General features: G+C 54.9%; 1 protein-coding gene across 1 annotated transcript in view; it reads right to left on the bottom strand.

Annotated features, from left to right (window-relative positions):
* LOC149326828 (uncharacterized) overlaps positions 1-21,827 on the bottom strand; it is a 135,525-nt gene that overhangs the window by 101,880 nt on the left and 11,818 nt on the right. Inside the window, exon 2 of the mRNA XM_089564691.1 lies at positions 18,233-18,306. Coding sequence (XP_089420817.1) covers positions 18,233-18,306 — 74 coding nt within the window. The remainder of the gene's footprint in view (positions 1-18,232; positions 18,307-21,827) is intronic.

Genomic DNA, 21,827 nt, shown 5'->3' with positions numbered 1-21,827 from the left:
GTGGCTTCGAAAAGCATGGCAGGGGGCTCACTTTCACGTACGAGCTCCCGATTGAAGACAGCTTGCAGTTCTCGGATTTAAGAATTAGGTTCACCAATAAGAATGTTTGCTCGTCTTACTCGCCGAGAGCACAAAAAGAGCTACTGCCTTACCATCATCCCATTCGAAAATTGTGAAGAGAGGGATCGCTAAACTCTTTTTAGAGTCTGCGCTCTGAACATCATGTGTACATGATATGCAAGATAGTTTCGGGAAACTATCCGGGAAGCTAGGCTTGAGGCCGCCGGTTTCCCTGGGTCGGTTGTTGTCGCTGTTGAAGAAGCGCACTTGAAGAAGTTGAAGCCCGGAACTGACAAGGAGGCAATAACCCCTCCGTAGGCTGAAGTAAGGCCAGAAGTGATGCCATACGTGCACAAAGTATCCCATGGCCTCAAAAAGGTGGCAAACCGGCACGACGTGCCGTTGGTCTTCTCAGCCCCTCGGAAGCTTCGCCAGTTGGCCGGACGCATCACAGGTGAAAGCAAAAAACCTGGGTGTAAAAAGACGCACGTGAACCCCTTTGTAGAATGCGCCACCGGCGTTGTGTACGAAATCCCCTTGACGTGTGGCAGATCGTACATGGGGCCAACTGGGCGCTGGGTTAACGACCGGCTAAGGGAGCACGCAGGAGACCTAAGGAATGGGGAAGGTGCTAACCTTGTCGAGCACTGCGCTACTTGCAAGGATTGTACACCGGTGTTTTCGGGAGTTACGATTCTGAGCAAGCAGATCAGAAACAACCCGTGAAACGATAGAGGCATATTATATTCAGAGAGCAGGGTCAGAATGTGTCAGCGATACTTCAGTTCTTTTGTATGCTGCAGAAAAAACGTTCCTTTCAAAGTTTTTGCGATAAAGATTTCATACGATTTATTTTCCTTTTTTCTTGTTTACCTTGCACGGTGTCGGCCTGCGCTGGTCTGTGCGTATTTAAGCTCTGTTTGCGTCCCTAAATAAACAGTTGACGGTGGCGCTGCAAGCAGCCGTCTCGAACAGACGCACGTTCGCATCGCTCCGACTTTTTGAAGCTTTTTGGCCCGGATGTTATTGGGCTAGGCTCCCAAAAATGAATGCACCACCCCCATCGTGTTCCTCGCCACCTGTGGACGCCGGTTTCAACGCTTCCGTATCAACGACTACCCCAGGAAAGCATCCGGATGCATCGGATACGCCTACCGCCGAAGCCGCCAACATGGCTTCGCAGCAGCCTCGGCAAGACGCCGCGGTAACATCGCTTTGCAGCGACACAGATAACGCGGCCCAATCTAACGCCGTGCTCGGAGCCGACGAAAGCATGGCGGATTACGAAGCCACTCCAGTGGTTGCGACGATACCTGTCTCCAACCCATTCTCTGTTCTTTCCACGGAAAACAAGCCGGGCAGCGCCCCTTCCGAGGTAGGATCTTACACTTTTCCGTTTTTGAAATTTGCCAAGCAACTTAGGATGGGGTCAGGCACCTCGCGGATGGCTCAAGAAAGCACTCACTTTTAGAACAAACGACACGGCGTAAAACATGCCCACTCGCAGATAGCTGTAAATGCTCGCTTAACGGATGCGCATTATCGATCGCTAGGCTGTGCTCCAGCGTCCATAGTCACCCCAATGGGCAGAATCGATCACTTGGCTGGTAATGAACATACTGAAGAAGATGATTGGCAGCCTGTTAGGCGAAAGAACGAGGCCGCAGCCGCCGATCCAATCAGTGTTAAATACACTGTGATAATTAAGCTAACCTCACCTGGACAACTAGAGACACTCCCCGCACACTGGCTGCACAAAGTTGTTGCTAATGAGCTTCGAAAAATTGATTTTCACTCTGGCTTTCAAGTACGGCCTCTTGAACGAAGCAATCAGTTTGCTGTCGACATGTCGCATATGCATGCCAGAGACCATGTGATTGGACTGCAGTCTCTCCTAATTTCTGGAAAGGAGACACCTATCTAAGCTTATGAAACCATACGCCCAGGCCAGATCCGCGGGGTCATTTATCATGCCAACGGGTTAACAAGCGAACAGCTCATGGCAAACCTCACGTGCTACTCGTGCAGGGTAATAAACGCAAGGCCTATAGGCAAGAACGCAGCAGCTCTAATCACGTTTGATGGCTCCAGATTTCCCCGTAAAATTCATCTGTACAGCATACTCCTTCTGGTGACACCTTATCACCCGAAGTCTATCATATGTGAGACCTGTCACAAACTCGGACACAGGGCAATTTCGTGTCCACTAGTCGACCAACGTCGATGCTCGTACTGCGGTCGCCTTGCACATGGAAACCTCGAGGTTTGTCTGACGGAACCACTATGCCGCAATTGCAGAGGTCCCCACGTAGCCACGGACCCAAAGTGCCCTGCTCGGCGGCAGGCCACAAAAACCGTGAGGAATGGCATTTTCCGTCGTATCCGAGTATCGCGACGAAAAGAACGCGAACAACAAGCCGAGATTCTACGTGGTAACCAAACGGTGTCGACGACGGCGCACAAGAGCCCTGTCAGTACACAGCAAGCAGCCTCGGAGTCAATTGTGCTTGTTAATCAGGACTTCCCTCCACTACAAAGTCAGCCGTTGCAGAAGACACGAGACAGCGGACATAAAACTAAACGGCAAGGCGCGCACAAGCCCTCCACACAATCTGAGAGCAATAGTCAAAGGAATGCCACCTCATCTCTAACCGCAGTTTTTGAGCATACCGCGACGGCACCAAAGCAAGCGCGCATTCATCGGGTTTACGCTGAAACACTCCGTGATACGCAACGCGGCGCGCAAACGAATCTTGCAAAAGTTAGTTCGCGTACGCTACACTTAGATGAAAACCAGCTCACGCGCATTATCGAACTGGTCACTGCTGAGGTGATCAAGCGTATGCTCCCACTCTTGGGAATGTCACAGGTTTCTCCGAATCAAGAGCCCGAAATTGGGCAGGCATCATCTTCACTTCCGCGTACCTTTCTGTTTAATGATGGCAGGAATTAGCGCGAAACCACATGCCATTTTTGCTTCGGACTCTTTTATATGGTTCTTGCAATGGCACTGCCGGGGAATCCGTCGCAAACAAGCGGAACTTCAGAGGAGACTGTCCATCACGCCAACGCCTCCTCTTGCTGTCCTGCTTCAGGAGACTGGCATTAATAAGCCCAATCTAATAGGGTACAAACCTTACTGCACCCCTTCCATAGAGCACCGGCGTCCCGGGCCAGGATCGCGATCTACGCCTCCAATGGCCAATGGGCAGGCATGCGTTCTTGTTCTGTCGCGCACGGCCCACACTGAACTAGATACTTCTGCGTGGTGCACGCAGACGCAGGAGGTAGCGGGAGTACGCCTTAGCTTAGATGGCGACCAACAAGCCTTAGTTTTTTCCAATTTATGCGCGATCATTCGGTACTACGACATATCGAGGAGATATGTCTTTTGTGGAACACTTCTTAAGGATATATCCTCAAGATCGCGTTGTAGTTGGTGGTGATTTTGAACGCCATGCACAGCAACTGCGGATCTCATCACTCAGATGTTAGGGGAAGGCACCTTTGGCAGCAAGTTGTCAGAGCGAAACTGACCATAGCCAACAACCTCACGCTACCTACTCCCCTTGGCCAGCACAAAGGTCAACAAGACACTTCCCCAGACTTGACACTAGTGTCTCATCCCAGTGAGATCCTATGGTCGGGGCTGATGATGTCATGGGCAGTGAACATTATCGCGTGGTGGTCTCATGGGCTCCTCAAGGGCGAAAGTCACTACAGCGGCAACAACGCCGTCGAATAGAGGAGCACGTCTCATAGGATGATTTTCGCAGAATTCTCGGTACGGTGAATGTTCCCACAGGGTTAGACGAGCTCATTACTCAGATCAGCGATGCCAAAAAGAAAGCTACAACGAAGCTTTCAGTCAAATTTAATGCCCCAAAGCCGGACTCCCACCTTTTGAATCTGTGGAATCGCAGGCTTCGGGCTCTCAAGGCGTATCGCCGATCAGGCCGGACACCCCTTCGGAGTCGTGCTCTCACTCGCATCTGTCAATAAGTTGAGAAGTATACTCTGGAGCTCGCTCTCCAAGACTGACAGCTGCTGTGCCACTCACTCAGTGGAGCAGCTAACTTATCGAAGTTCTGGCACATATTTCGAGCTATCCTTGGACGCAAGAAGCCAATTTCCCCTGCGCAATGCATGGCCTTGAAATTGAATGTCTCCCCGGCGAAGTTAGCTACAAAAGCAGGGAAGGTATCTTTTCCCAAACCTGAAAATGCAGATGCCTTGCCTGCTGACCCCGTATCAGGTACATCAAACGATTACGACGTTCCCTTCACATTAGACGAAGTGGAGGCAGCTCTGTATGACTCCAATCACAATAGCGCCCCAGGGACGGATGATATACGCTACTCAACGCTTCTGAACCTTCCCAAGTCACATAAAGTTGCCCTCTTGAAAGAGATGAACAAGTACTGGGCCAACGGTGATCTTCCTCTTGCCTGCAAGAAGTCTGGTAATACCAATTCCAAAACCTGGCAAGCCAAGTCGAACATTACAAGACCTCAGGCCAATATCGCTGACGTCCAATCTTTGTACGGTCATGGAACGTATGGCTCTAAGAAGAGTTGAATGGTACTTAGACAAGTACAACGTCCTGTCTCCTATGCAAGTAGGTTTTCGTCGAGGGCTCTGTGCCCAAGACATTCTCAGAAGGCTTTATAACGACGTTCTCGCATACCCTAGCAGCGCACAGCTCCGAGTGGTTGTTGGGGTAGACGTTAAAAAGGCGTTTAATTCCGTGCCCCACTCGGCCATACTTTGCCGGCTACAGGAAGTGGGGATAGGCGGCAACCTCTACCGATTCGTGAAAGCCTTTCTTGCAGAAAACTTTCTCAGTAATGGTTGGAGATACTCAGGGTGAATGGCAACATAACCAAAGAGGTGTCCCCAGAGGCGCTGTCATATCACCGGCTCTTTTTAACATTGCTATATCAGGTCTCCCGCCAATGCTGTCGTCGATACCCGGTCTTAATTTTGCCGTGTATGCGGACGATATAACGTTGTGGACTAATTCAGGCCCCTTGCAGAGCAAGAACTAGCCCTACAAACAGGTCTTAGTACCGTCCATGAATACATCAAGAAGTGTGGAATTGAAACCTCTCCCGAAAAAACCGAGAATGTGGTTGTCTTAAACGGTTCGCGGGTATGAGCCGAGGCCGAACGCAAACTTATCTCTCTTCATTTAGGGCACTCAGTTATCTGCCGGAAACAAACAATCCATATAATCGGCATGCTTATTGACGAGGATGGAGGAGCCAAAAGGTGGCTTCATAACACGATGCATAGCTGTTATCAGGCTTTACACCTTATGCGCCGCGTCTCTGCGCGTGGATGGGGAATCAAGGAGGTGGGGCTGCGTCAGATTACCCTGGCACACATAACATCAAAACTCCTGCACGCATATTCGTACATGCGGCTTAACGCAACCCAACGCCTTCAGCTTGAGCTAATAAATCGCAAGGCGATGCGCCTAGTTACTGGTCTGCCGCAGTACTGCCCAGTAGTGAATCTACACGCATGCAGCAAAATCAATGCCCTGCAGGATCTGGCAGAGCAGCAATCGCAAGCCCAGCAAGTCCGTCTCTCCACAACGGCGGCTGGCCGACAGATCCTGCGGGCATTAGGCTACAACGTTGACAACTTAGAGCCACTTTCTTCCGCTGCCCGCCATGGGAACTGATCGACTTAGTAGATGGTATGCCATTACCAAAGAATATGAGTTCGGCTAATCCTCAAAGGCGCAAAGCTGCCGCCAAATGGCACGAGAAGACGTCATACAAGTAAGCCCAGGATAGAGCCATCCAACTATACACAGACGCCGCTCAGTTTCAACACTGCGCCGCTATAGCTTGTCACGATTCTGTGTCAGATACCTCTGTAGTTCAACGGCTTTCCGAGGAACACACCGTCACCAATCTCAAACTCATTGCCATACGACTTGCCATTACTCGAATAGTAGGAAGACAAGATCCGGCTCCTTGCACCTACCATGTTTACACAGATTCACACGCAGCGTACACCGCCTGCCGCGCAGGGGGAGCTGACTATGGCGTTTTCAACACTATTCGAACAGAAGCCCATCGCCTGCGTGAGGAGGGCTGCACTTTAATTATCAAATGGATTCCTGCACACGAAGGAATCACTGGAAACGAAAAGGCACACCAGGCAGCGCGCGCAGCAGCTCTTTCCGCACATTTGCCTCGATTCACATTCGTTTCCGCTTCTTTGCCCCCTGATGACGTTGCGCACCCGTCGTCGCCCCATATGGATAGGGCGGAGACATGGCATAGCGCACAACGCTATTGACGCAGCATACTCCAGCACTTGGCCAACCCTGAGCAACTATATCGCCGTCCACATAGCACATTCCGGAGAGTGGAGGCAGTGCTCCTTCGCCGAGCCCAGACCGGCCAACTTCTATCACCAACGAAGTTGCACCTCATAAACCCGCGCTCATACCCTACTCCTCAGTGCCCGACGTGCCCTGCCAGAGACAAGACCGAACATCTCCTGTGGAGCTGCCCTACCTTTGACGCAGTACAGGAGAGAGCACTCAAGTCCGTGGGCGGGCTTCGACCTGGAACCTTGCAGGAATGGGTCGATCCGCTATCGCACATCGGGCCATCAGACGCACTCCGGCTCTGGCGAACTTTTCTTTCCTACTACAAGGAAGATGAATGGCCGACCTCTGGACGACACTACCTCGATGAAGAAGCGGACACCGGTCCCCCACCCGCACTCCAACCTTCACCCCCACCCTTAACCAATCCCCCACCCAACCTATATGAAGCACCTTAGTTTTGCCGCAAGGTATCGACCTACTAAATGCAGAAATAAAGACGTTAAAAAAAACAGTTGACAGTCCGCGCTGTGTTCGTCCTTCTTCTCTTCCTGCTTCTATTCTTTGGCCGTGTGTCGTTGCGCTGAAAAACTATAAGTTTAAATAACGTATACCAACTATCCCAAGAACTAACTCTACTGAATTGCAGTAGCACTACGAAGTTCGCACGATAGGTATATCCCTTGAGAGTCACTAGCGCTGTGCATCGTCCTGATGTCGTATTGAGGTGGCCCCCTGCGGTGCTAATTTGTGGGCTGTCCTGAACGGTCGTTACTTTCCTTAGCTGCGCAGCGAATGGTCCATTCATCACTGACCGAATAATCGGCTCCCGTGTCGACTAGAGCGGTTACTTTCCGGACATCAATAACCACTTCTAAGTCGGATGTCCTGGCTCTGGAGTTCCATGTCGTCCTCGGTGTCGGGTAACGGTTTCGTCATGTATGTGAATCGTGGGTGAGGCTTGTGGTCGAAGCTTTTCTTGATGGCGGCGTCGTTTTGAAGGTGGTTCGCATCGTCGTCGAGGTTGTCGTTGTATATGGCGTCGGCGTAGTGGGTGCGACGCCTTCATACGGCGTGGTCGCTGGAGGATCTTCGTCGTTTCCTCGGCAAGCCACCTGACCTCCACAGGGTTTTTATTGCGAAAGCAATTCTACTCCCATGAACGGCCTTTCGCGTAGCGGCGATCACTTCCTACGTTTAACCTTTAGAATGACCCCTGACGTCATACCACGCCTAGAGACGTTACAGCATGACGTCTTACCAGGAGCGAGAGACGGGCTATCAAGTGGGCTTGTCGGGTAACGGCGGCCGCTTGCCACGGCGCGCCGCGCTCCTCCCGCTAGAGGCGCTAGGGACGTTACTGCCTGACGTCATGCCAGGAACGAGAGACCGGCTACCAGCTCGGCTCGTCGAGTAACGGCGGCCGCTTCCCACGGTGCGCCGCGCTCCTCGCGCTAGAGGCGCTAGTGACGTTATGGTGTGACGTCATACCAGGAGCGAAAGAGCTACTACTGGGGCTAGTTGGAAATACATACTTAAAGGAATTGGTGAGCGCTAAAAACCACGGAAAAAGGACTAATACACAGGACGAAGCGCTTGCTAACAACTGTTTTAATCTCAAAAGGAACGCGACTATATACACACATTTGACGTCATATCATGCACAGAAGATGGTGGAGCGCACGCGCTGACAAGAATGAAAATGAAAAAAGGAAAACAGGTAAAAAAGGTAAAAACTACGCGCGCTTACAACAGCTGAAGATTGCTATTCTTGAGATAGGTTAATTCAGTTCCCCCTAACATGACCGAAGGGGAGCTGACGCATTGCTTATCCGGAGCAACGTGCATTGCGAAAGCTTCGATAATTTCTCTTTCTTGTCTGTTTCGAGCCCTACCTATTACCATGGTGTTTTTTAGCAGTGGTATGCATTTACAGTGTGCACAATGAGGTGCCAGATTCCCGGATTTGGCAATTTGTTCACATAATCTTTCGTGTTCCCGGAGCCTCTTGTTATGGCATCTGCCCGTTTGCCCAACGTAAGTTCGTTGGCAGCTGAGCGGAATGCTGTAAATGACGTTTTCGTCACACTTTACATAGGTGTTTTCGTGTTTGATATTGCACCCAGGCTTCTTTTTGTGGTCTTCAGTCTCATTGACCTTCTTACACATTCCAATGAGCTTATGCCCCCACTTGATAACTCACAGCGTAGGACAACAGGTCTTCCGATTGAAGGAGAGCGGTTATCCGGAGCAACTACTTTGCGGCATTGCAGAAAGCTTACTAAGAGAAGTTACTGGGTCCCACAAAACTAAGAAAACGAGCTACGAAGGACGCCCTGCCGTGATGCCATATGTTCACAATATTTCCCACAGAATAAGGAGGACAGCCAACAAGTACGGAGTCCAGGTGGTTTTCTCAGCTCCCAATAAGCTCATGGAATGTGTAAGAAGGTCAATGAGACTGAAGAGCACAAAAAGAAGCCTGGGTGCAATATCAAACACGAAAACACCTATGTAAAGTGTGACGAAAACGTCATTTACAGCATTCCGCTCAGCTGCCAACGAACTTACGTTGGGCAAACGGGCAGATGCCTTAACAAGAGGCTCCGGGAACAGGAAAGATTATGTGAACAAATTGCCAAATCCGGGAATCTGGCACCTCATTGTGCACACTGTAAATGCATACCACTGCTAAAAAACACCAAGGTAATAGGTAGGGCTCGAAACAGACGGGAAAGAGAAATTATCGAAGCTTTCGCAATGCACGTTGCTCCGGATAAGCAATGCGTCAGCTCCCCTTCGGTCATGTTAGGGGGAACTGAAATAACCTATCTCAAGAATAGCAATCTTCAGCTGTTGTAAGCGCGCGTAGTTTTTACCTTTTTTACCTGTTTTCCTTTTTTCATTTTCATTCTTGTCAGCGCGTGCGCTCCACCATCTTCTGTGCATGATATGACGTCAAATGTGTGTATATAGTCATGTTCCTTTTGAGATTAAAACAGTTGTTAGAAAGCGCTTCGTCCTGTGTATTAGTCCTTTTTCCGTGGTTTTTAGCGCTCACCAATTCCTTTAAGTAAAAACCAGGAGCGAAAGACGGGCTACCGACTCTGCTCGTCGGGTAACGGCGGCCGCTTGCCACGGTGCGCCGCGCTCCTCGCGCTAGAGGCGCTAGTGACGTTATGGTCTGACGTCATACCAGGAGCCAAAGACGCGCTACCAGCTCGGCTGGTCGGCTAACGGCGGCCGCTTGCCACGGCGCGCCGCGCTCCTCGCGCTAGAGGCGCTAGTGACGTTATGGTGTGACGTCATACCAGGAGCGAAAGACGGGCTACCAACTCGGCTCATCGGGTAACGGCGGCCGCTTGCCACGGCGCGCCGCGCTCCTCGCGGTAGCGGCGCTAGTGACGTTATGGTGTGACGTCATACCAGGAGCGAAAGACGGGCTACCAACTCTGCTCGCCGGGTAACGGCGGCCGCTTGCCACGGTGCGCCGCGCTCCTCGCGCTAGAGGCGCTAGTGACGTTATGGTGTGACGTCATACCAGGAGCGAGAGACGGGCTACCAGCTCGGCTCATCGGGTAACGGCGGCCGCTTGCCACGGCGCGCCGCGCTCCTCGCGGTAGCGGCGCTAGTGACGTTATGGTGTGACGTCATACCAGGAGCGAAAGACGGGCTACCAACTCTGCTCGCCGGGTAACGGCGGCCGCTTGCCACGGTGCGCCGCGCTCCTCGCGCTAGAGGCGCTAGTGACGTTATGGTGTGACGTCATACCAGGAGCGAAAGAGGGGCTACCAGCTCGGCTCGTCGGGTAACGGCAGCCGCTTGCCACGGCGCGCCGCGCTCCTCGCGCTAGAGGCGCTAGTGACGTTACAGCGTGACGTCATGCCAGGAGCGAGAGACGGGCTACCAGCTCGGCTCGTCGGGTAACGGCGGCCGCTTGCCACAGCGCGCCGCGCTCCTCGGCGCGCCGCGCTCCTCGCGGTAGCGGCGCTAGTGACGTTATGGTGTGACGTCATACCAGGAGCGAAAGACGGGCTACCAACTCTGCTCGTCGGGTAACGGCGGCCGCTTGCCACGGTGCGCCGCGCTCCTCGCGCTAGAGGCGCTAGTGACGTTATGGTGTGACGTCATACCAGGAGCGGAAGAGGGGCTACCAGCTCGGCTCGTCGGGTAACGGCGGCCGCTTGCCACGGCGCGCCGCGCTCCTCGCGCTAGAGGCGCTAGTGACGTTACAGCGTGACGTCATGCCAGGAGCGAGAGACGGGCTACCAGCTCGGCTCATCGGGTAACGGCGGCCGCTTGCCACGGCGCGCCGCGCTCCTCGCGGTAGCGGCGCTAGTGACGTTATGGTGTGACGTCATACCAGGAGCGAAAGACGGGCTACCGACTCTGCTCGTCGGGTAACGGCGTCCGCTTGCCACGGTGCGCCGCGCTCCTCGCGCTAGAGGCGCTAGCGACGTTATGGTGTGACGTCATACCAGGAGCGAGAGACGGGCTACCAGCTCGGCTCATCGGGTAACGGCGGCCGCTTGCCACGGCGCGCCGCGCTCCTCGCGGTAGCGGCGCTAGTGACGTTATGGTGTGACGTCATACCAGGAGCGAAAGACGGGCTACCGACTCTGCTCGTCGGGTAACGGCGTCCGCTTGCCACGGTGCGCCGCGCTCCTCGCGCTAGAGGCGCTAGCGACGTTATGGTGTGACGTCATACCAGGAGCGAGAGACGGGCTACCAGCTCGGCTCATCGGGTAACGGCGGCCGCTTGCCACGGCGCGCCGCGCTCCTCGCGGTAGCGGCGCTAGTGACGTTATGGTGTGACGTCATACCAGGAGCGAAAGACGGGCTACCAACTCTGCTCGCCGGGTAACGGCGGCCGCTTGCCACGGTGCGCCGCGCTCCTCGCGCTAGAGGCGCTAGTGACGTTATGGTGTGACGTCATACCAGGAGCGAAAGAGGGGCTACCAGCTCGGCTCGTCGGGTAACGGCAGCCGCTTGCCACGGCGCGCCGCGCTCCTCGCGCTAGAGGCGCTAGTGACGTTACAGCGTGACGTCATGCCAGGAGCGAGAGACGGGCTACCAGCTCGGCTCGTCGGGTAACGGCGGCCGCTTGCCACAGCGCGCCGCGCTCCTCGGCGCGCCGCGCTCCTCGCGGTAGCGGCGCTAGTGACGTTATGGTGTGACGTCATACCAGGAGCGAAAGACGGGCTACCAACTCTGCTCGTCGGGTAACGGCGGCCGCTTGCCACGGTGCGCCGCGCTCCTCGCGCTAGAGGCGCTAGTGACGTTATGGTGTGACGTCATACCAGGAGCGGAAGAGGGGCTACCAGCTCGGCTCGTCGGGTAACGGCGGCCGCTTGCCACGGCGCGCCGCGCTCCTCGCGCTAGAGGCGCTAGTGACGTTACAGCGTGACGTCATGCCAGGAGCGAGAGACGGGCTACCAGCTCGGCTCGTCGGGTAACGGCGGCCGCTTGCCACAGCGCGCCGCGCTCCTCGCGCTAGAGGCGCTAGTGACGTTATGGTGTGACGTCAAACCAGGAGCGAAAGACGGGCTACCAACTCTGCTCGTCGGGTAACGGCGGCCGCTTGCCACGGCGCGCCGCGCTCGTCGCGCTAGAGGCGCTAGTGGCGTTATGGTATGACGTCATACCAGGACCGAAAGACGGGCTACCAACTCTACTCGTCGGGTAACGGCGGCCGCTTGCCACGGTGCGCCGCGCTCCTCGCGCTAGAGGCGCTAGTGACGTTATGGTGTGACGTCATACCAGGAGCGAAAGACGCGCTACCAGCTCGGCTCGTCGGGTAACGGCGGCCGCTTGCCACGGCGCGCCGCGCTCTTCGCGCTAGAGGCGCTCGTGACGTTATGGTGTGACGTCATACCAGGAGCGAAAGACGGGCTACCAACTATTCGTCGGGTAACGGCGGCCGCTTGCCACGGCGCGCCGCGCTCTTCGCGCTAGAGGCGCTAGTGACGTTATGGTGTGACGTCATACCAGGAGCGAAAGACGGGCTACCAACTCTGCTCGTCGGGTAACGGCGGCCGCTTGCCATGGCGCGCCGCGCTCCTCGCGCTACAGGCGCTAGTGACGTTTGGTGTGACGTCATACCAGGAGCGAAAGACGGGCTACCGACACTGCTCGTCGGGTAACGGCGGCCGCTTGCACGGTGCGCCGCGCTCCTCGCGCTAGAGGCGCTAGTGACGTTATGGTGTGACGTCATACCAGGAGCGAAAGACGGGCTACCAACTCTGCTCGTCGGGTAACGGCGGCTGCTTGCCACGGTGCGCCGCGCTCCTCGCGCTAGAGGCGCTAGTGACGTTATGATGTGACGTCATACCAGGAGCGAAAGACGGGCTACCAGCTCGGCTCGTCGGGTAACGGCGGCCGCTTGCCACGGCGCGCCGCGCTCCTCGCGCTAGTGGCGCTAGTGACGTTATGGTGTGACGTCATACCAGGAGCGAGAGACGGGCTACCAGCTCGGCTCGTCGGGTAACGGCGGCCGCTTCCCACGGCGCGCCGCGCTCCTCGCGCTAGAGGCGTTAGTGACCTTTGGTGTGACGTCAGACCAGGAGCGGAAGACGGGCTACCAGCTCGGCTCGTCGGGTAACGGCGGCCGCTTGCCGCGGCGCGCCGCGCTCCTCGCGCTAGAGGCGCTAGTGACGTTACAGCGTGACGTCATGACAGGAGCGAGAGACGGGCTACCACCTCGGCTCGTCGGGTAACGGCGGCCGCTTGCCACGGCGCGCCGCGCTCCTCGCGCTAGAGGCGCTAGTGACGTTATGGTGTGACGTCTTACCAGGAGCGAGAGACGGGCTATCAACTGGGCTTGTCGGGTAACGGCGGCCGCTTGCCACGGCGCGCCGCGCTCTTCGCGCTAGAGGCGCTAGTGACGTTATGGTGTGACGTCATACCAGGAGCGAGAGACGGGCTATCAACTGGGCTTGTCGGGTAACGGCGGCCGCTTGCCACGGCGCGCCGCGCTCCTCGCGCTAGAGGCGCTAGTGACGTTACAGCGTGACGTCATGACAGGAGCGAGAGACGGGCTACCACCTCGGCTCGTCGGGTAACGGCGGCCGCTTGCCACGGCGCGCCGCGCTCCTCGCGCTAGAGGCGCTAGTGACGTTACAGCGTGACGTCATGACAGGAGCGAGAGACGGGCTACCACCTCGGCTCGTCGGGTAACGGCGGCCGCTTGCCACGGCGCGCCGCGCTCCTCGCGCTAGAGGCGCTAGTGACGTTATGGTGTGACGTCTTACCAGGAGCGAGAGACGGGCTATCAACTGGGCTTGTCGGGTAACGGCGGCCGCTTGCCACGGCGCGCCGCGCTCCTCGCGCTAGAGGCGCTAGTGACGTTACAGCGTGACGTCTTACCAGGAGCGAGAGACGGGCTATCAACTGGGCTTGTCGGGTAACGGCGGCCGCTTGCCACGGCGCGCCGCGCTCTTCGCGCTAGAGGCGCTCGTGACGTTATGGTGTGACGTCATACCAGGAGCGAAAGACGGGCTACCAACTATTCGTCGGGTAACGGCGGCCGCTTGCCACGGCGCGCCGCGCTCTTCGCGCTAGAGGCGCTAGTGACGTTATGGTGTGACGTCATACCAGGAGCGAAAGACGGGCTACCAACTCTGCTCGTCGGGTAACGGCGGCCGCTTGCCATGGCGCGCCGCGCTCCTCGCGCTAGAGGCGCTAGTGACGTTTGGTGTGACGTCATACCAGGAGCGAAAGACGGGCTACCGACACTGCTCGTCGGGTAACGGCGGCCGCTTGCACGGTGCGCCGCGCTCCTCGCGCTAGAGGCGCTAGTGACGTTATGGTGTGACGTCATACCAGGAGCGAGAGACGGGCTACCAGCTCGGCTCGTCAGGTAACGGTGGCCGCTTGCCACGGCGCGCCGCGCTCCTCGCGCTAGAGGCGCTAGTGACGTTATGGTGTGACGTCATACCAGGAGCGAAAGACGGGCTACCAGCTCGGCTCGTCAGGTAACGGTGGCCGCTTGCCACGGCGCGCCGCGCTCCTCGCGCTAGAGGCGCTAGTGACGTTATGGTGTGACGTCATACCAGGAGCGAAAGACGGGCTACCAACTCCGCTCGTCGGGTAACGGCGGCTGCTTGCCACGGTGCGCCGCGCTCCTCGCGCTAGAGGCGCTAGTGACGTTATGATGTGACGTCATACCAGGAGCGAAAGACGGGCTACCAGCTCGGCTCGTCGGGTAACGGCGGCCGCTTGCCACGGCGCGCCGCGCTCCTCGCGCTAGTGGCGCTAGTGACGTTATGGTGTGACGTCATACCAGGAGCGAGAGACGGGCTACCAGCTCGGCTCGTCGGGTAACGGCGGCCGCTTCCCACGGCGCGCCGCGCTCCTCGCGCTAGAGGCGTTAGTGACGTTTGGTGTGACGTCAGACCAGGAGCGGAAGACGGGCTACCAGCTCGGCTCGTCGGGTAACGGCGGCCGCTTGCCGCGGCGCGCCGCGCTCCTCGCGCTAGAGGCGCTAGTGACGTTACAGCGTGACGTCACGACAGGAGCGAGAGACGGGCTACCACCTCGGCTCGTCGGGTAACGGCGGCCGCTTGCCACGGCGCGCCGCGCTCCTCGCGCTAGAGGCGCTAGTGACGTTACAGCATGACGTCTTACCAGGAGCGAGAGACGGGCTATCAACTGGGCTTGTCGGGTAACGGCGGCCGCTTGCCACGGCGCGCCGCGCTCCTCGCGCTAGAGGCGCTAGTGACGTTATGGTGTGACGTCATACCAGGAGCGAAAGACGGGCTACCAACTCTGCTCGTCGGGTAAGGGCGGCCGCTTGCCACGGCGCGCCGCGCTCCTCGCGCTAGAGGCGCTAGTGACGTTACAGCGTGACGTAATTGCGAGGAGCGAAAGACGGGCTACCAGCTCGGCTCGTCGGGTAACGGCGGCCATTTGCCACGGTGTGCCGCGCTCCTCGCTGCTAGAGGCGCTAGTGACGTTACAGCGTGACGTCATGCCAGGAGCGCGAGACGGGCTACCAGCTCGGCTCGTCGGGTAACGGCGGCCGCTTGCCACAGTGCGCCGCACTCCTCGCGCTAGAGGCGCTAGTGACGTTATGGTGTGACATCATACCAGGAGCGAAAGACGGGCTACCAACTCTGCTCATCGGGTAACGGCGGCCGCTTGCCACGGTGCGCCGCGCTCCTCGCGCTAGAGGCGCTAGTGACGTTATGGTGTGACGTCATACCAGGAGCGAAAGACGGGCTACCAACTCTGCTCGTCGGGTAACGGCGGCCGCTTGCCACGGTGCGCCGCGCTCCTCGCGCTAAAGGCGCTAGTGACGTTATGGTGTGACGTCATACCAGGAGCGAAAGACGGGCTACCAACTCTGCTCGTCGAGTAACGGCGGCCGCTTGCCACGGTGCGCCGCGCTCCTCGCGCTAGAGGCGCTAGTGACGTTATGGTGTGACGTCATACCAGGAGCGAAAGACGGGCTACCAACTCTGCTCGTCGGGTAACGGCGGCCGCTTGCCACGGTGCGCCGCGCTCCTCGCGCCAGAGGCGCTAGTGACGTTATGGTGTGACGTCACACCAGGAGCGAAAGACGGGCTACCAACTCTGCTCGTCGGGTAACGGCGGCCGCTTGCTACGGTGCGCCGCGCTCCTCGCGCTAGAGGCGTTAGTGACGTTATGGTGTGACGTCATACCAGGAGCGAAAGACGGGCTACCAACTCTTCTCGTCGGGTAACGGCGGCCGCTTGCCACGGTGCGCCGCACTCCTCGCGCTAGAGGCGCTGGTGACGTTATGGTGTGACGTCATACCAGGAGCGAAAGACGGGCTACCAACTCTGCTCGTCGGGTAACGGCGGCCGCTTGCCACGGTGCGCCGCGCTCCTCGCGCTAGAGGCGTTAGTGACGTTATGGTGTGACGTCATACCAGGAGCGAAAGACGGGCTACCAACTCTGCTCGTCGGGTAACGGCGGCCGCTTGCCATGGCGCGCCGCGTTTTTCCCACTAGAGGCGCTGCATATGCAGTATAAAACACCTGCTTTCGCAACCTACCAGGCTGAACCAAAGCTAAGCCCCCGCCAATTTTTTTTATTTTGCCCTACGGGGGCTAGGGGACCTTCCTCGGACAGCCGCGGCGTAGCTGCGGCCGGTGATGTATAACGTGCGATGGACGGCGACGGCGAGCGGGAAAAACTGCTTGACGACGCGTACTCCCCTCTGTGCAGATAGTCGTCGATTTCCCGTGGCCGCTGGCCGGGGAATGGTCGTGGGGCGTCGATGGCGATACCACGCAAGCCGATACGTCTGTACGGGCAGTGGCGAAGTACATGACCTACTTCGCCGCATTGGAAGCACAACGGGCGGTTTTTGGAAGTCCTCCAGGCGTCGCACTTCCTGGGGCTTGGGCTTCGTTCGTAGGCTGGGCGGGCGGGGGCACGGGGGCTGCTTTCAGGAACAGCTGGTTGACGTCTAAGAAGCGAACTTCGGCTCTCTCGTTGGGGCCGAGGTCTGCGCACTGCAGCGTAGGTTAAGGCTGGAGCTTGAGCTGGAGGCGAAGATGACGTGGGGCCAAGCGCATGTTGCACTTCTCCGCGTGCGATTTCTTCAGGGGTCGCAACTTGAGGCTGGTTTGACGGTGGTAATAGGCGACGCAACTCTTCCCGTGCAATTTCGCGGATGACATCCCGCAGGTTGCCTCCGAATGCTGCGCCATGCGAGAACGTTGTTCAGGTCAATTGGAGCTGTCGAGGGAAATGGCGGGCTCGTGCTTCCAAAGTTTTCTCAATGATGGCTGCTTGGCTGGTGAATTCAGCAACGGTCTTGGGTGGATTGCGGGTCAAACCAGCGAAAAGTGCCTTTTTACCAACACGCATATGAAGCTCGACCTTCTTATCTTGTGTCATGTCAGGATCGACTCGTCGAAAAAGGCGCTTCATATCTTCTACGTATGCGGTCACTGACTTGTTCGGGTGTTGGATGCGTGGCTGTAAAAACAGCTGGGCTCTTTCTTTCCTGATGATGCTCGTGAACGCCTTGAGGAACTCCCGCTTGAATAATTCCCACGTCGCCAGAGAAGCTTCCTGGTTTTCGAACAAAATTCTCGCTGGTCCTTCCCAGCCGAAGAAAACATGGCTCACTTTAGTCTGGTCGTCCGAACTGTCGAACATGGCGACACGCTCAAACTGTTCCAGCCCATCCTTCAGGATCCCCGCCCGGTAAAGTGTTGAACGTGGGCGGCAGTCGCACCTGGTGTAAAATAATGGGGCTGGTGTCGTAGTCATTAATGAAGTCGAAATTGAGGAGTCCTTCTTCTCTCGAGTGTGGTCTGGTAGCATTCCGAATTCTGGTGCACACCTGTGGAGACGACGGCTTCTTCGCCCTTCGCCTTCGGATGACACGGCTTCTGCAGCTTTCTCGTGATCTTCTTCGAGACGGCTCGGGCTGCTCTGACGGCTCCCAGGGGATGAGGGCGACAGGGACATCCGTCAGCGCCTCCACCAGATAATCTCTTCAAAACGAAACTCTTTGTTTGGGCTGTTTTGTGCCCCAAAAAACTGAATCACCCGGCGGTGGCGTAGCAACAAGCGTGCTCGGCGGTCGTCGAACACAATGCCGGCCGCTCTCGGCCGTGCTATTTTTAAAGCTGATAGCGAAGTTTCAAGATAAATTTTGTAAAGTTACTAGAACACTCTGGAACAACGTAGAGTCGGCTCCGCCTGGATGCAATCGATCAAGACAAATCTAGGCGCGTCTTGCATCACAAAGCTATAAAGCGGCGTGGCGGCAGCTTTAAAGAATGAACAAACACTACAAACATTCGCGGCAATATTCGCATTTTCACACTTGCAGCTACTTACTATCCATGGCATATGAATTCGCCCTAATCTTTTGCCGCTGACGATCCTCCCCAGGGGCTTTGCCATTCCACAGCCTGCGAGGGAAGAATTATAACTTGAGAAATTCCTCGTAAATGTCGGAATGAAGAAATTTACGGCTAGATCAGCGCGCAGTTATTCTTGATCCTATTCTTCCGGTATCCTATTCTGCCGACCACGGAATGTGACAACCAATTGTCTTTGATTTATACTGCTATACGAGGTTTCATGCAATAAACATGATTAAATTTAAAGGAACTACAGAATTCTTGCCTTTATTAAGTCTCAAAGGAAGGCCGCCAGCGTCTCATTAAAGCCTGCAAGAGTGGAGCAAGCCCACTTAAGTCGCTCTCCAACCTCTCATGCACATTCTGAACTTTTCGCCATTCATGCGAACAGTTAGTCTCCGCCACAGAAAAGCCAAAGAAGAATAATTTTTGTACCTTCATTTACAGCTCTTATGAGTAGAAATTCATGTGCATCCTTTTAATGCGCCTTTTGTAAAGGGCTTACTTACGACGTCACAAACTAGTCAGAGGTTTAAAACATGGCATCCTTGAGGATGCGCTCGATGCCCGTCGAGTAACGTTACTCATTTAGCCATACAGTTACGAAAATAAAAAGATCTAAATTTAACCTAAAATATGGGCAGCCATATAACTTACCAGGTGGATTGATGCTGTCGCTGAGTACCTAAAAGCATAACAAGAAAGCTTTGCTGTCAGTTGTACACAGCTCTTTAAAAAATGGCTGAAGCATCATCGTGTCGCGTAATTTGGAGGCGCACAACCACAGCGACGTCGCGAGGTGGGCCCCCGTTTCTCCACTCTCGTGACGTCATCGTGTCACGTAGTGTGACGTCATGTATCACGTGATTTGGAGGCGCACAACCACAGCGACGGCGCGAGGTGGGCCCCCGCTTCTCCACTGTCGTGACGTCATCGTGTCACGTGGTGTGACGTCATGTATCACGTGATTTGGAGGCGCACAACCACAGCGACGGCGCGAGGTGGGCCCCCGTTTCTGCACTGTCGTGACGTCGTCGTGTCACGTGGTGTGACGTCATGTATCACGTGATTTGGAGGCGCATAACCACGGTGAAGGGCTGAAGTGGTTGCTTAAGTAGTATGCTTCGCATAAAAATGCATGTGAATGGTGCACATGAGTGGTCGTGGTGAAGGCGATGAGAAGGGGAGAGACCTGTGCAAATCGAAGTTAGGGCTATGAGAGAACAACCTGTCTAATGTAGATTCAAATGGCTATCAAGACCACCATCCTCATACCCCTCTTCATATGCAGCATTATTATCATCATAATCGTCTTAATCGAAATAAAAACCGCCACATAGAAACGTCGTTACCGATGGTTCCCATCGGAAATGCCTCTATATAGCGGAATATGTGAAACCGCTTTGTGAAAGAAGGATCTGCTAACTGCAGCGTTACTGACTGGCCATGTTTTTACGACGTTGAAATGCGGGAGCGAAAAGGCTTACTTAATCGCGCTTCATGCATCCGGTGAGCATAATTTCACAAATTTCAATGCAGGGCTAAGAATTTCAAAAAGGCTGAAGTAAGTAGGTTTTGATGTGCAGCTCTCTGCTGAGCCTGCAGGTAGGCAAGGCGGCTTTTTCGCAGTCAAGTATGTTTTCCCAGAGAATCAGGAAGAAGCGTGCATACCAGGCACGTCGAATAAACTGTCCGCCAAAAGTTGAAACTTGCATTTGGGTTCCGAAAAGTTACTTGCAGTTTTTTTAATAAGCCCTCCAAAACTTTAACGCGCCTTACACCATGATTTACAAGTGCTGGTACTATTGAGGAGCAAAATAATTTTTGAGCTGTCGAGACCAGTGTTGTTGAGGAGTTTTATTTTAGCTGTTCACTGTCAAAAATACACGCTTTGAACGCGTTATTTGAAATGTCGAACCAGCACCATTTCTACCGCAGAGAATCAAGAAACAATCTCAGTAAGGCATGTAGGCGGGCTAGTTGGCTTTGCATCTTGAAACTTGGAAAAAAACCAACTAGGCCCAAATGATAAAATAGGTAGGTGACAGGATGAAGGGACATCGCCCATCGCGCTTCGTCCTGTCACCTACATATGTGTCTTGTCTGTTTCTTGCGCCTCAAAACTATTTAATTATGAACCAAAAGCAAGTAGCCCAGCAGCAAGTGCTCTTAGACTAGGCCCAAACAATTTCACGAGGACAAAAAGAAAACGTTCTCTCCTCGTCTCTTTTTCTCCTTGGTAAAATATTTGCGCCTAGGTGCCTTTTTCCAGGTTCCAACAAGAAACAATATGCATAACAGAAGGTGGCAAATACGCGTTTGTCATTAACTGGTCGCTCAACTTCTGGACGTTGTCACAAACATTGCCGAGAAGCAGAATGATCGTTGATTCGGAAAAAAACTGGGACTCTTCGGCTCTATTTCTTTTTAAACGTTTACAGTGAGCGTAGCAAAGGTGCACTGTCGCTATTGTTTTTATGTTGAGGATCTTCTGATGCCGCGCAAAGACGATCCTGCAGTGCCGGGACCGGACAAACAACGCAGAAATTAGCGAGGGGGTCTCCAGTGCTGCAGCACTAACAGCAGAGCAGAATAAAGTAGCACAAATACTTTGCTGCTTTTTGAAGGCGCCGGAAACGACATGAATCATCACCTCTAGCTTAAGACATGTTCGATATTGGGAGCAACCTCAAGTATTCCGTGAACAGTGTCTTAATTTACCCCCTTGTGGTCGAACATTTGTGGAGAGGCTTTCGAAAGGAAAATTTTCAAGGCATAATGCTCATACGCAGAGCCAAAGTTGTTTTCACTACAGTCATTTTTTTTGCAGTGAAAGATGCTAAGGCTTGCACTCCCGAGATTGTGGTGCCGCATTGGTCGGTATTGTGCTCCGCAGTGGGGAGGATAGGGAGGAAAGCACGCCCACATGAATAGAGCCTGGGATGCGGCCTCTGGGGTGAAAAAAACCACGGTCGCTCTGACACTTGCGTGGTACGCTTCAGCGTGTGTGCGTGCTGCAACATTTGCATCGACTTTAAAGGCGGCGCGCTGTACAAAAAAGCTGAGAGAAGTGGAAGAGGGGCCACCAATTCGCGTCTTCCTCTCAAAGCAAGCTATGGTTCAACCCCTGCTGTCTAAAGAGGGCGAGAAATCGATCACTCCAGCATGACCAAATCATCTTGCAAGAAAACAATGCGCGTTGTGGTCGTAACAAACATATATTAAAAAGAGAGAAGGAGTTGGTGGTAAGAAAAGACTACTGGAGCGCTTAAGTGTCGATTCACTCCTCTAACGTCCTTTCCAGTTCGCTGTTAACACAGATGAAGAAGAACCCTAACGCGTCATGAAGAAAGCAGATTGCAATATTGAGAAGTACGAAAAACAACTTCAAGGGGCGCTTAAGAAAAGCTTTCAAGACATGACGCGATTGGGTTAATAGGTCCCTTCATGGAGATCCATAGCGCAGAAAATTTAAGGGACACAACACAAGCGCTAAATTTCCAATTCCACTCACCGCCTTCGGCCAAGCGACGGAAATGGAAAGAATACTGCAGCTTGATAGACAGTAC

This window comes from Amblyomma mixtum, chromosome 10 (genome assembly GCF_055824585.1).
Source record: "Amblyomma mixtum isolate Tamu chromosome 10, ASM5582458v1, whole genome shotgun sequence".
Classification (NCBI taxonomy): domain Eukaryota; kingdom Metazoa; phylum Arthropoda; class Arachnida; order Ixodida; family Ixodidae; genus Amblyomma; species Amblyomma mixtum.
The sequence above is the reverse complement of the archived record's forward strand: the minus strand, read 5'-3'. Positions and strand labels throughout refer to the sequence as shown.